The sequence below is a fragment of the Stegodyphus dumicola genome, chromosome 10 (assembly GCF_044657685.1).
Source record: "Stegodyphus dumicola isolate Sdum_Otavi_A_Nest chromosome 10, ASM4465768v1".
In the NCBI taxonomy this organism is placed as follows: domain Eukaryota; kingdom Metazoa; phylum Arthropoda; class Arachnida; order Araneae; family Eresidae; genus Stegodyphus; species Stegodyphus dumicola.
In genome coordinates this window covers 157868155-157881578 of record NC_140777.1, presented here as the reverse complement: position 1 = coordinate 157881578, position 13424 = coordinate 157868155, and the positions used below count along the sequence as shown (strand labels likewise).

Genomic DNA, 13424 nt, shown 5'->3' with positions numbered 1-13424 from the left:
CACTTTATTCAGTGTGTTTTCAATATCTCCCAAAGTTATATTATTTACTGTTGTTGATGTTACAAGTTTTGATATGATACTCAGTTGATCTATAATATGGTGCTTGGTTCCTGATTTTTTAAATTTTTGTGCTGATAGATCAAGAAAGGATTTTACATCATTTGATTCTTTAGTTTTAGCTGGCTGTTCTCTATTAGGTAATCTTGTCTTTAAAATTATTGCATGTATATGTTTACAGACACTTCCTTTAATCGTGGCATCTGTGCATGTGCATACAAATGCATCGTTACAAATTTTGCACCATTTACAAACAATGTTACAATTAATGCATTGTGTATGTATTTGAGTAACAGTATATTCAAGAGTAGGGTCACTTTCTGAAATCACATGCCAAGAAAACTCATTGATTTCTGTGATATTATTAGCTGGAAAATTTATTGCTCTGCTGTGTCGTAAATTTGTTTGGTTGATCTTTGATGTGTTTGCCCCTTTTGTTGTTTTGATAAATCTCTGGAACCATTTATCTTGCACCATATTAATAAGCTTCGCAACGCACCTATCAACCCTCTTGTTTTTCAATCCATCAAGATAAGAATATTTTAAAACTCGATGCAGTGCTTCAAGATGATTGTTAGTTGTGATGTTACATCTTTTTCTATAACATTTAGCCCACAACTCACATCTGTTTGCATAATTTGAAGCAAAATAATTAGCAAACTTGTCTGTATCTCTATCAGCAAAGAGTTTGCTGAGGAAATCAGATATCAATGCTTCAAATTCTTTTATATCATGACATTCAGATACTACATTTAAAAATTTCAAAACTTCCTTTCGTTTTGAGGGGATAATTGAATTTGCTGCTTGCAGCCATGCCTTTTTAACGTGCCAGGTGCATAGAATCCTAAATTTGGCATCACACATTACTGATGTCCATGCAGTATAATATACTGGTGCATCATCACTCATAAAGCAGTTTACAGACAGCAGTCCAACTTTGTCCCTAATACACTGAAAAAATTTTTGCATTGAACCTAAATTTACTCTATTGCTTAGGCAAAAAGCAGCAGGAAATCCTGAATTAAACTCGTCTATGACTAAAACTGTCGATAATTGAAAATCGTAAGCATTAGTCCCATGTGTGCTATCGATGCATATGCTATCGGACCCAAACTTTAAAAGCATATGCTTTTGAACGTTTGTCATTATGATGATGCAGAAGTCACTAATTTCCAAGTGCTGATCTGCTGCTTCTCCTTGGAATTTTACAAAAAGAACTGGATTATCATCTAAACATTTCATTTTTTCTATCCAGATCCTTAAACTGACAGCATCAGTTGGATGATATTGTTCATCATTACCAATACAGTAAGAATTAGAAATGTTATGTATGTCTTTTTTTGTCAATAAATGCTCCCTGTAAATGTCTTCTTTAATACTATTCCTTGTGGAATCTAATATTTTCTGTGGTGGAATGCCTTCATTTAACTTACCTGAAAATATTGCATTTATATGATAATGTTGTATAATAATGTCTGTTTTATATTGAATTTCACAATCAAGTTCATAAAGAAACTTACCTGCAATCACTTCTCGCAAATCTTTTGTTAATGGCAAATGTTCTAGATCTACTGTGTGTCCCACGTGTGTTTGGAAATATAAAATCTTAATTATGCCATTACTGGTAACTTCAATAGTAGATGGACAGTGCCCCTCTATTTTGCAGGTACCTTGTGATTTTATAGCTCTTACACCTTTACTTTTAGAATTATAAAATCCAGATCGATTACAAAGGAAGTAACTCTTTTTCCCACCTTCTTTAAGAGTTATTGTACTTCTCAAAAAGTAAGAAATTTTTTCTCTTCGTCCTTCCTCACTTTTCCATTGTAAGAAATCTAAATTTGAAGGGTAAACATTAGCCTACATACAATATAAAAGCCCATTATAATTGTGAACTAGTGAATCTTTAAAACAAAATTACTAATTTAAAACTAACCAAAACCTTTTTTTGGCACTGATTGTAAATAGATACTGGTCACTTTAGCAGAATATTTTTTCTCTTCAAGAAGAGGGACCTATGTCTAATTGCTCTCAAAACTGATAGTTTTATTTAAAATCTATACTGAAATAAAGTTGCCTAATTTTAAGTCAGAGGCGTAGCTAGAGGGGGGCATCTGTCCCCGGGCGCAGAATCCAAGGGGCGCCAAACTGATGTTACGACATTTTAGAATTAAATGTTTTTCATCCTTGGCAAGCAGTAGAGGGGCACGAAACCTTTAGTTGTCCCTGGGCGCTGAAAACCCTAGCTACGACTCTGTTTTAAGTTATACATTGGCATATTTTTCTTCCTATTTGACAGTTACTAGTACTCGTGTTCCAGCTAAACAAGACTTAAAACATATTTCCCAAAGTTGTATAATAATGCAAGAAATTTATTCTTAAGAGACAAATTGTCATCAGACATTTTCCATAACATGAGTGTCATCTGGCCTATGTCTAAAGTAAAAAAACATTGTAGCCTGTTTCTTGATAACTGATACAATGTGTATAGGTTATTAAAATTTTAAGACATCGAATAAATTTCTTTAAGTAGTTTTAAAATAACATATAATAAATTTTAAGCCTCATTTACATATAATAAAATAAGTGTCTATCATTATGATACTAAACTTACAATTGAAGGTTGCCACTTTAATAAAGATTTTACTAATTTTTTTATTAGGTCCACATCATTTTTGATATCTTCAATATACATATGCATTAAGAGATCCATTTGTGTAATAACAGGATAGTCTTTTTTTTTTAATGAAGCACTGAATTACACGTATAAATAATTATGCAGCAGTGCATCTCTATATATGTTTTTATTATTTAGAAAATGTTTACTTCATATTTCAAATAGTTGAGGAAGAGAAATATTACTTTGAAATATTTTTACTGAAGAATAATGGGGGTTTATCAGGCTAACAGAAAAAAGCAAGATGCTAAGGAAATTATTCTGTTATCAATTATACTCACAAAAATAGATGTATTTTATTCCCCAGCTTGATGAATGAATTTGCAAAAATAGTAATTTGTACTCAGTTTGGGGCTATTCAAATTAAAAACGTTTATCGCAGAAAATGCAAATTTCTAATATCTTACCTTCATATGTATTAAATGTCATTTCAACGGAGTTAAGAGTGTATCCACGTTGATCTCTTGCGTGATTTCTTAACTCTTCAAACGTTCTACATGAAAAATTGCAGGCATTAATAGGACATTTCAAATTTCCTTCAGCCACAACAGGTACTTTATGTACTTCCCGAATGTGTTCATATAAAACCTTTTTCTTTTTGTACTTTTTGCAGCAGTACATACATTCAAATACTGCTATCTTTTCATATTCCATTGTTATAACAAAAAGTTATGTACTGCAATAGAAAATAAAAACTTATTTTGTCATCAGATATATTAAGAAATGAATAAAAACTAGTAGCATATGATATTAAAATATTTAATGTTTGACACAAAAAATGGTAGCATATGATATTAAAATATTTAATGTTTGACACAAAAAATGGTAGCATATGATATTAAAATATTTAATGTTTGACACAAAAAATGGTAGCATATGATATTAAAATATTTAATGTTTGACTGAAACTAACACGGCTTGCTATTCTGAAACATTTTTCATTTTTCTTTGTTCAACAAAGGAAATTTCCGCTAAATTTATCTGTTCTCAAAAGGCAATATATGAAAAATAAATAGATTACAAAAAGTTTGTCTCAAAAATAAATACTTTACAATAATTTGTAATCACATGTTAAATTACAAGCAAACAATACCTAAATTACCAATTAAAATATTTTATCAAAAAACACTTTTAGCCCGCCAAAAAATATAACTGCAGAGCTCAACAAACAAGCAACCGAAAATGGCAGGTAATCCTGTGGGGTAAATCTAAAACATCCCGCTTTTGACGTCACATGTGACGTGTACCGTTGACCAATCAAATTTTCCTGCCGAGTTGAAATTTAGTCGCTCCCTTTATTTACTGGTCGCCGCTTTTTCGGATGGCCTAGAGTCTCCTTTTCCCATCGATAGAAAGACTTGTGTCAACGATAGGGGATTGGCAGGTTTATCGATTACGAGTTTCAAAGTCCGTCTCGTGTATGAACCTTTGTGTTTAGAGGCAAAATGAATTTTGCGAAATCTTGGAGCGAATTTAAAGAAATACTTCGCAGACGCGAAGTAGAAACTGTAACAAAATATGTTTATTACTATGGAAAGTCATTAGATAAAGAGAGTAAGTAATTTTTGAAGATGTAATGAGTAAATAAAAATCCTCTAGAATGTAAATGCTTTCTTTGATTGTTTAGTTGATATTTGGCCATTTTGTTCCAAAGAACTTATCAGCACTAATTTGTATTAATTTTATTGCGTAAGATCTAGTTGATGTTGCGAGATTCGGTCCAAGTTGAAAAAAGGGTTTATAGACGTTCATATTCATTAATTTTGTTGCATAACGTGTAATAGCGTTATGTTTGATTTTTATTTGGTTTCATTGTCAGGTATTCCATGTTTTTTTTTTTTTTTTTTTTTAAATAGCTGATGCTTCACGAAACATTCCGTACTATATTAAACATTAAACAAGATATACCGTGTTAGATTTGAAAATTTTTATTGTTGTTTCTTGAGAAACTCGACAATTGTCTCCATGACTACTATATTTTTCATCCTATTTTAGTGTATGAATGCAGTCTGTTAATTTGAAATATAATCATTTAATAGTCTATAAAGAAAATCCATTCTTTAGTTTTATCATTAACAACATGTTTCAAAATAACCTTATAATAAACACTACCAATTCAAAAAATATTCTGTTTTATTTTCAGGTAATAGTTCACCATAAAATTATAATGCATTGAAATATCAGGAAGTTATAATAATAAAGATATTGAATTTTAGAAAACAGGAAAGTTTTCTGAAATGTATATATATTTCTTTAGTGATGTGATATATATATTTCTTTAGTCAATGAATGCTACTTATCTTGTGTGTAAAATCACATTACTGTCTGTTTTGACTCTTAGCACCAATGGACTAGCAGATGAGATAGCTGAATACTGGATGTTTGATCAAGGTACAAATACTGTTGAATGGATTAGCTGCATGGGAATTTTCCTGTTCTCCTTATATATAAGTGAATACAAGACAGTTTCCCATTAGACCTTCTCAAAGGCATCCCTTTTGCGTAAGGCAGCTAGCTCATTCTATACTTTACCTAGCATATATAATTTTAATATGAGACAAAATGACATAATTTTTTTACATAATAGTTTAATGCTTTTAATATCTCTCTATGTTTGCAGTAGGTGCTGCTTAATGTGATTACATTTGCCCATTTTTGATAAGATGATGAGAAAAGTATCTTTTAAAATAGGAATTGAATTAACTATAAATATAACTAGCCACTTTCTTAACATTTTAATTAGGAAAAATAAAAGTTTGTTTATCAATTGTTTACAGTCTTCATTGCAAAAGTTCATTTGAGTAGTCCACAATGTTTCTGAAATTTATTGGACCAATTCTATACCTATAATCTTAATACTTGGAGGGCATCCTTGTTTAAAGAGATTTTGCCAATGTAAAATCTGAAATTGGGCAAAAATGCAAGTGTATTTTGGCAAAGATGTTTTCAGGAATTTTTACCTCCCTTTTGAAGAAGAGGGAACTGTGCTGAAGCCCTTCCAAATCAATAGCTATTGAAAATTCGTATGAAATTAAGTTTTTTTTTTTTTTTTTTAATTTTATTGTTTTGCGCTTTTTTCTAAATGCTTGATTAAAATCATTTTCGTTCTTCAGTTTAAGAAATTTATTGTATAATATTTTGATTATATTAACCAAATTGAGCAAATAAAATTGCAGCAAATGATGCATTTTTTATGTTTCCATATATGAAAGAGCAGAACTTAGAAATTCAATAGCAATATACACGACATCAGCTGCAATACATTAAGCAGTGTCTACAGTATGTAGTATATATATAGAGACAGTTAAATGTATAATATGTTTATAGAGATCTGTAATTTCTTTCTTTTAAAAATCAAAGTATAATGTTAAATGTATAATATGTTTATAGAGATCTGTAATTTCTTTCTTTTAAAAATCAAAGCTTATCAGATTGTGATCTAAATCAAAATTTTCTTTCCAGTTGAACTAACTCCAGATTTACGATTAAACTGGTTAGATGATATTCCCTATTTCCACTTTGGGCGAATCAAGGAAAAGATCTGAATAAACGTCAAAAGGAAAATTATGCTAAAGAAAAAAATGAAAAGGTAAAATAACATTGTTATATTTAAAAATTTATACAAAAATATCACCTCTGGGATTATATATATATATATATATATATATATGTGTGTGTGTGTGTGTGTGTGTGTGTTTTTTTCCTTTTAGTGTCAAACTGATCATGCTTTTGGTAAAGCATATTCCAAGAACCAGACAACTAAAAAAGTTAATTGTCCAGCTGTAATTAATGTTACCCGAATGTACAGGATGCCTCAGTTCAAGGTAGAAGTTTATTTAACTTTTTGTTCTAAGATGGTCTTAGTAATTTTAGGGAATTTTTTTTTAAGGAAAAAATATAATTCTGTCATGTATGAGCAAGATGTATTGAAGGTATTCTATGATAAAGTATACATACTTTTTGACATAAAAACAAAAGGTATTTTTAGAGTCACAATGTAAAAAAGAGAAATGATTTTTTGTGTCTCTTTATTCAACATATTTTTCTAAATAGGTTTTTTTTTTTTTTTTTGCCAAAAGAGGGTTTTTAACGGTAATATTTTCCTAAATAAATAATTCAGTAATTGACATGCAAATAAAATGATGTTTTCAGGCCAGAAATAAAGGCTTTTTATGCTAATTATATTCTAACCAATTTGCTACAAATAGAAATAAGTTGTTCAAAGTGAAGTTTTATTGGTTATGTTTCTTTGAAGAAGTAATTTGATCTATTGTTATAAAAATGGAAGATTCTTTTTACAGCTTTTTTTAAAGGAAAGAAATGAGAAATGACTCCTCTTTTTTTTTTTTTTTTTTTTTTTGAATAATTTGCTATGAACAGAAAGTTTTTAAAATTGAACCTTTATCAATAATTAGTTTTAGATGACTGTGCTGGAATTTCTAAATTTTACTGTGATAAATATGTTTAAATTACAGGTAGTGCCAACCCGAAAAAGAAAGATTATGATATCTCGGAAAATTAAGGAAAAACTAGCCAATAAAGATAGTATTGCTGGTGAAGAAGTTTTCATGTTTAATTTACCTAATAGCCAAGATCATCAAAATCATCTAATGGGTAACATGGCTGCAGTAATAGAACCTATAGATGCTAGAGTGCGGCATTTCATAGCTTCTAAAGTTAAGAATGGAAAATGCAATGCCACTGTAATTGCAGAGCTATTCGAAGTATACGTTTCAACTGAATTGGGAGAAACTGATAAAACGCGCAGACGATTTTATCCAGAAATGGAGGCAATAAGGAAAATAATAAGCCAAGCAAAATCCGATATTAGAACTAGTAAAATTGACCAGGAAAATACAGAAATGTTAATAAATAGCTGGGATACTTCCAAGTGTTCTGTTTTTTTTAGACCATGTACTGAAAATACATATGATGGTACTGAGCCAAATGACTTTACAGATTCAAAACTAAATCTGCTATTTGTATATCAAAGTGAAGAAATGAAAAATTTATATGTCTTATATGGTTCTAATCTTGTTCTTCTCGACGCGACCTATCGAACCTGTAAGTATGCTCTCCCACTTTATTTTTTAGTTGTCAAAACAAATGTGAACTATCAAATAGTGAGCATAATAATTACACAAAATGAAACAGCCAAAGCATTAGAAGAAGCTCTTATAATTATTAAAAATTAGTCGCCTCTCGTTAGACCAAAATATGGGATGGTTGATTTTGCAATGGAAGAAATTACAAGTTTGGAAAATGTCTTTACAGGAATTAAGGCTTTTATATGTAGTTTCCATCGAGAGCAGGCATGGTCAAGATGGGCTTCTAAGAAAAAGAATGCAGTGGTTCCCAAAGAAGAGCTTTTGTGTAAATTACGTGCCATAGCAAATGCTCCAACTCAAGATGAAATGGTTGCAGCAATAGAGGTATTAAAATCATGGAACCAATATGAAGCTGTGAAAGATTATTTTGAATTAACATGGTTCAAGGAAATTGAGAGATGGGCTTTGGCTTACAAACCAAATGACTTATTCATAAACTCGAACAATGGTGTTGAATGAGGAACTAAAATATAGATATCTTCAGGGATATAAAAACTGTATGCTGTCTGAAATAATTAAGATCTTGGTTGAGAAATTTCTGCCAGAACAATATAGAATTTACGTCAGAAAAAATCTGAGTATGCTTTCGCAGGCCAGATTATACAATGAACATGTACCAAATTATTTAATCAATAAGCCAAAACGGTTAATTGATCACATAAAAACAAAATTAAGAGCTGCTGAAGTTTATGTGGGTAGTATAAAAAAAAATTCACATGGCTTCTTTAAAGTTTCTTCTGAAACTAAGCATGATGCAGTTTATTCTGTCACGTTTGATGAACAGAAACAACTGTGTCAATGCACATGCTTAGATTTCAGAAGAAACCGACTGCTGTGCAAGCATATTGTGTTTGCTGGCATGAAGTTTCCAGCCTGGAGTTTGGAATGTACTGCAGAATGGCTATTTTCAACACCTATTTTCAAAGTTGATGAAGATTTAGTCTCAAGAAGTATTTCAGGCACCAGAAAACGAAAATATTCATCAACTGAAACTCCTTCAGGTGGAACATCAGATAATTTACCCACCATATCTGAAGAAGCAACGTTGAGTAAAAAAAGAAATTTGATCAATGAGTGCGATGCAAATTACAGATCAATTCGGTCACTCCTTTGGAATTTAGATAGCGAAAATTTACACAATGTAGCCAACTCTTTGAAGGAGATTTTAGAGTCTGCTTCAAAAACAGTTATGCGAGATGAAAATACTGGTCTACCGCTTCAAATTGAAAAAAAAATTAAACTAAAAAAAAGTAAAAGAATTGTCAAGAAGTATGGTCAACTAAACCTCCATCACCGTAGAAATACCAGAGTTGGAATAAAGGTGGATATACATAAAGAAACCATTTCAGTAGATGGCCAGTAATTAAAATTAGTATGAAACCTAAAGCAGGCTACAAAGAGCCTTTGCAAAGGTGACACCCCCACCTATGAGTGGATAATAGAGTAATCTCGGGGACCTGCATGCCATGGATACACTAATACTTATTTTCAAATAAAATAATAAATTTCATACTTTTAGGATAATCTTAAATACTGAATATTATCATACTTGAAATACTTTAGTATGTGCATTTATTTTCGGATTCTTCAGAATTTATAGTGAAAAAACTGCTACAACTATATACTATCAAATACCAGATTTCAGACAATTAAAATTGACGATAATTCAAAGTATAACACATAAGTTTTGTACAATTCAATAAACATAATACATGTTATTATTTAGTAATATTTATCTCCTGAACAACTTTACAAACACTTATTTGAGAGTCATATAACTCATTTCTATTCAATAATGCTGCAGCTGCCTTGATTGTCACGATCAAGACATATGAGCAATATAGTATTTAATGCACTCAAAACTGAATCTGGTAAAGACTTACGGCATATTGGTTACCAAATGCATCTAAAGCAAACCAGTATGCAGGGTTAGTTTTACAGGTTCACTTGTTTTCAAATTAGCAACTCTGTAAAAGTTTTACTCTTGGTTGTACTGACACTGCCTGTTCTTTCTCATATCTAATTGTAGTTATTTGGTTGTAATATGCAGTAAAGGTAAGAACACTGGTGTAATATGATGTAATTTTTATGTTAGATAGCCCAGTTACATGACTACAACATTTTTCCACTACTTTTTTTACACTGTAAACTCGGTTTAGAAAGTTATTTTCCATGATTTTGGGGTGTTGTATAAAACATATTTGGAATAACTACAGTTAAATGTATTCATTCAAAAGAGGATATATTGTCTTGCTGAATCTTTTCCTGTACTTATTGTTTGATTTAATATTTCCAATGTGGTGGATTGACCATCATGGAATCATAGCATCCAGTAGATCTTTCAATATAACTCCATTCAGATATTCACATTTATATTATTGTAAATTAACGTAGAAGACAGATTGACAGATATTCTCAGTTCATAGTGCCAAAGTGTTTTTTAATAATGCTAAAATACAATTTAAAAAAAAAAAAGATTACTCATGTTATGTAGAATTAATGTTAAAATTCCATACAAGAAACAAGCATCGATTAATTGTGTTATATAGAATTAAAGAATAAACAGTCAGGTAGAAATTTATAAATGCATAAAACACAACAAAAGGCAGGGCTGCATTTATTCATCCAGTTCATTGAAAAAGTTGTGGCTTTCCTAGACCCCTACCCCTTGTCGAACATGTAGGTTGTTTCGAATGTTGTCATGAGTAACTAACATAAAATATAATTTTTTCCCCAAATTAGTATGTTATAATTTTTGAATAAAAGAAGAGTGAGATAAGTGGTTATTCTAGCCGAAATAAAGTGTGCGTCGAGTTCCAGTAAAGACCCAAAAATGTCATCTGGGAAAGCTGAGAAAGGGGAAACGAGCTAGCTTTAACCTGAGTCTAGAGATGCATATAATACATACACACAATACAGATAAGTGTGAGTAAACTGGTGCACTTAAATTATAACATAAGTCACAAATGTACATTACAGGTAAAGCATGTCAATTTAAATAATATGTGTATTAAGTATGGCCATAGGCCATTTACAATTATTTGGGTCATTCACATTATAATCGTAAACCCTTATAACAGGGTTGTCTTCAAATCTTTAAATTCAGAAAAACTTCTAAAATCGTAATTTTTTCTATAGAAGAATTTCTATCCTCAGAAAAATAAATGTTAAAGAATTGAAATATAAAATTTGTGCATTTTATGCAGAAAGTAAAAAGAAATTCATTATTTCATTATAAATTTAATCATAAACAAAAATCTGCTTAATATTTTTTAACAATAATAAGAGAATTTCAAAGATTATTTCAAGTATTTCATTTTGATGTCCAGTGATATTAAAAATTGTTTTAAATTTTGACTTACAGATGCCCTAGAGGAGTTGCATGGTATCTAAAATTTCTGTGAAACACAGTTTGAAAACCTTCAGACTACTCGAAAACTTCAGATTATGTGAAAAAAGAAATGCAGATGTAAAGAGCAGTGATTAAAAAGTTTTAATGACCAAAATATTTTCATTCCATCAGATTATTTGTGTATTTTGAAGAAGACATAATCAGATAATAAGATCACAAATAGAGGATAAGTTTTTTTTTTCTTTTTTTTGGGGGGGGGGAATTATTGCATATACCATACATTTTAACATATAGAATATTCTTGGATTGTCTACTGAAAAAAGTACATAATATATGTAAATTTTAATATATAAGAAGTAATGCAAATATTTCAATAAATGAATGGATAAAAAATGACCTTCTTAAACAACCTCATGTTTAAATTACTTAGAGGAATTTATGCGAACATGTTTCTGTTGGCATTAATTAAACATTAACAAATGTAGATGAACACAAATTGCATAATGTATTTTAATTGAATATATGTTTTGGAATGAAAAATGTAAACAGCCTTAATATACTTAATAACTCGGATTTGTAATGCATATATTTTTATTTCCAATGGCAGACAAAAGTATTTATACAGACACACTATCAAATAAACACACACAAACAAATATATCACACACTAAATAAACAGAGAATAAGGAAGCCTATTTACTACTGCTTGAACATACTCTAGGCTTCCAGTAACAGCCACAGAGATCCTGTACAAAGAGAGCCATGCATTTTGCAGATGGTGGAGGTTCGTATCTTGGGCTTTTATCACAAAGGACGAATACAGAATTTTTTAATCAAAAAGTTTTGCTGAATAATGACGAGTTAAAATACAAGCTATTATGATGGAATTAGCCTTTGGGTATCGGAAATGAATATGTAGTTGAAGAACGAAGGTTTGCTTTAAATTACAGATTTCTAATACATTAATTTAATGATGTGTTTTAAAAATATCATTTTAATATAATATTTTTCTAATACATTTATTTTATTATCCAAAATTATTTTCTAATTAACAGAAAGATACAGCATAACTTTCAGTGATCCATTGTCAAAAAAAGGCTTCTTCTGGACAGCTTAATAATAGTACAAGGAAATAAACTTATTTTATGCATGCCTTGTGGCATGAGATAATGAATTTCTGAAGTATTTTAAAAACTGTAAAAATATGTACATATACCATAGAAATGATTTTTAACACTAAATAAAATTCAATACGTGCCCATAGTAAGATCAACTTATGAAAGCTTTTTTACCAAACTGGAAATCATTGCATAAGGAGGAAAATTTCCAAAACCCATTTTTTAATTTTTATAATATGACTAACGATAAGGTATTGCTTTTTGATCAATAACATGGGTTGTTTGAACTAATAAAGAAAAACAGCTGAATGCGCATATTAGTAACCTTAAATTGCATCAGTATTACAGCGAGTTAATTCTAAATCACAAAACACTTCTGTAAGACAGTCAGACACAGCTGCTACAAAAAATTTTCTATGGAAGTGGTTGTCTTAGGTGATATTTGATGTCAATGTTATTAAATTACCACTTTTGTTATCATCATAGTGTGATATGCATCTCTCTGTGTATACATTTTGAATCTGAAATAATGCATTCAGCATAGCATATATACTTTAGGGATAATTGGGTGTAAAGAAAAGTCAATAAATACAAATTTATTCGCATACAAAAATAATTGTATGGTTAAAATGTACACAAAATGATGAAAATACATAGTTTTTTTATTATTAATTACCAGATATAAACAGCGCATAAATCTTAACACTAAGCAGGATTATAATTTAAAAAGAAATCAATAGCAAACAAAAATCCACAAAATATTAGTTCACTTGAAGCACTACACATCTTAATATCTGCTGCAAGAATGAAAAAGAAACATGTGCCTACATGAGAAGCAACAGAAAGAAATTGGAGAGTATGGTTAAATAATAAAAACCAAATCCTTAATATCATCTACTGACAGAAAGAGAACAAAATGCAAATAAGAAGCAAATTTCTTAAAAGCTAACAATAAAGAAGAGATTAAAATTAGGATGAACTGTCATATTTTTATTGACATAAAACATCAGATGCCACTTGAAATCAAATGTTAAGTGAAGTGGTGCCCCCACACCAGTATAATTTTTCGATGTAGAGAAATGAAAATCGTAGACAAAACAAAATTTATAAAT

General features: G+C 30.0%; 1 protein-coding gene across 1 annotated transcript; it reads left to right on the top strand.

The window, feature by feature from the left end:
* The first annotated feature begins 3585 nt into the window (after positions 1–3585).
* LOC118185489 (uncharacterized) lies at positions 3586–11348 on the top strand. The gene is made up of 5 exons (XM_085825742.1): positions 3586–4288; positions 5076–5236; positions 6197–6323; positions 6445–6558; positions 7210–11348. The coding sequence occupies exons 4-5, from the start codon at positions 6535–6537 to the stop codon at positions 7927–7929; spliced, it is 744 nt and encodes a 247-aa protein (XP_085681868.1). The 5' UTR covers positions 3586–4288; positions 5076–5236; positions 6197–6323; positions 6445–6534; the 3' UTR covers positions 7930–11348.
* The last annotated feature ends 2076 nt before the right edge of the window (positions 11349–13424 follow it).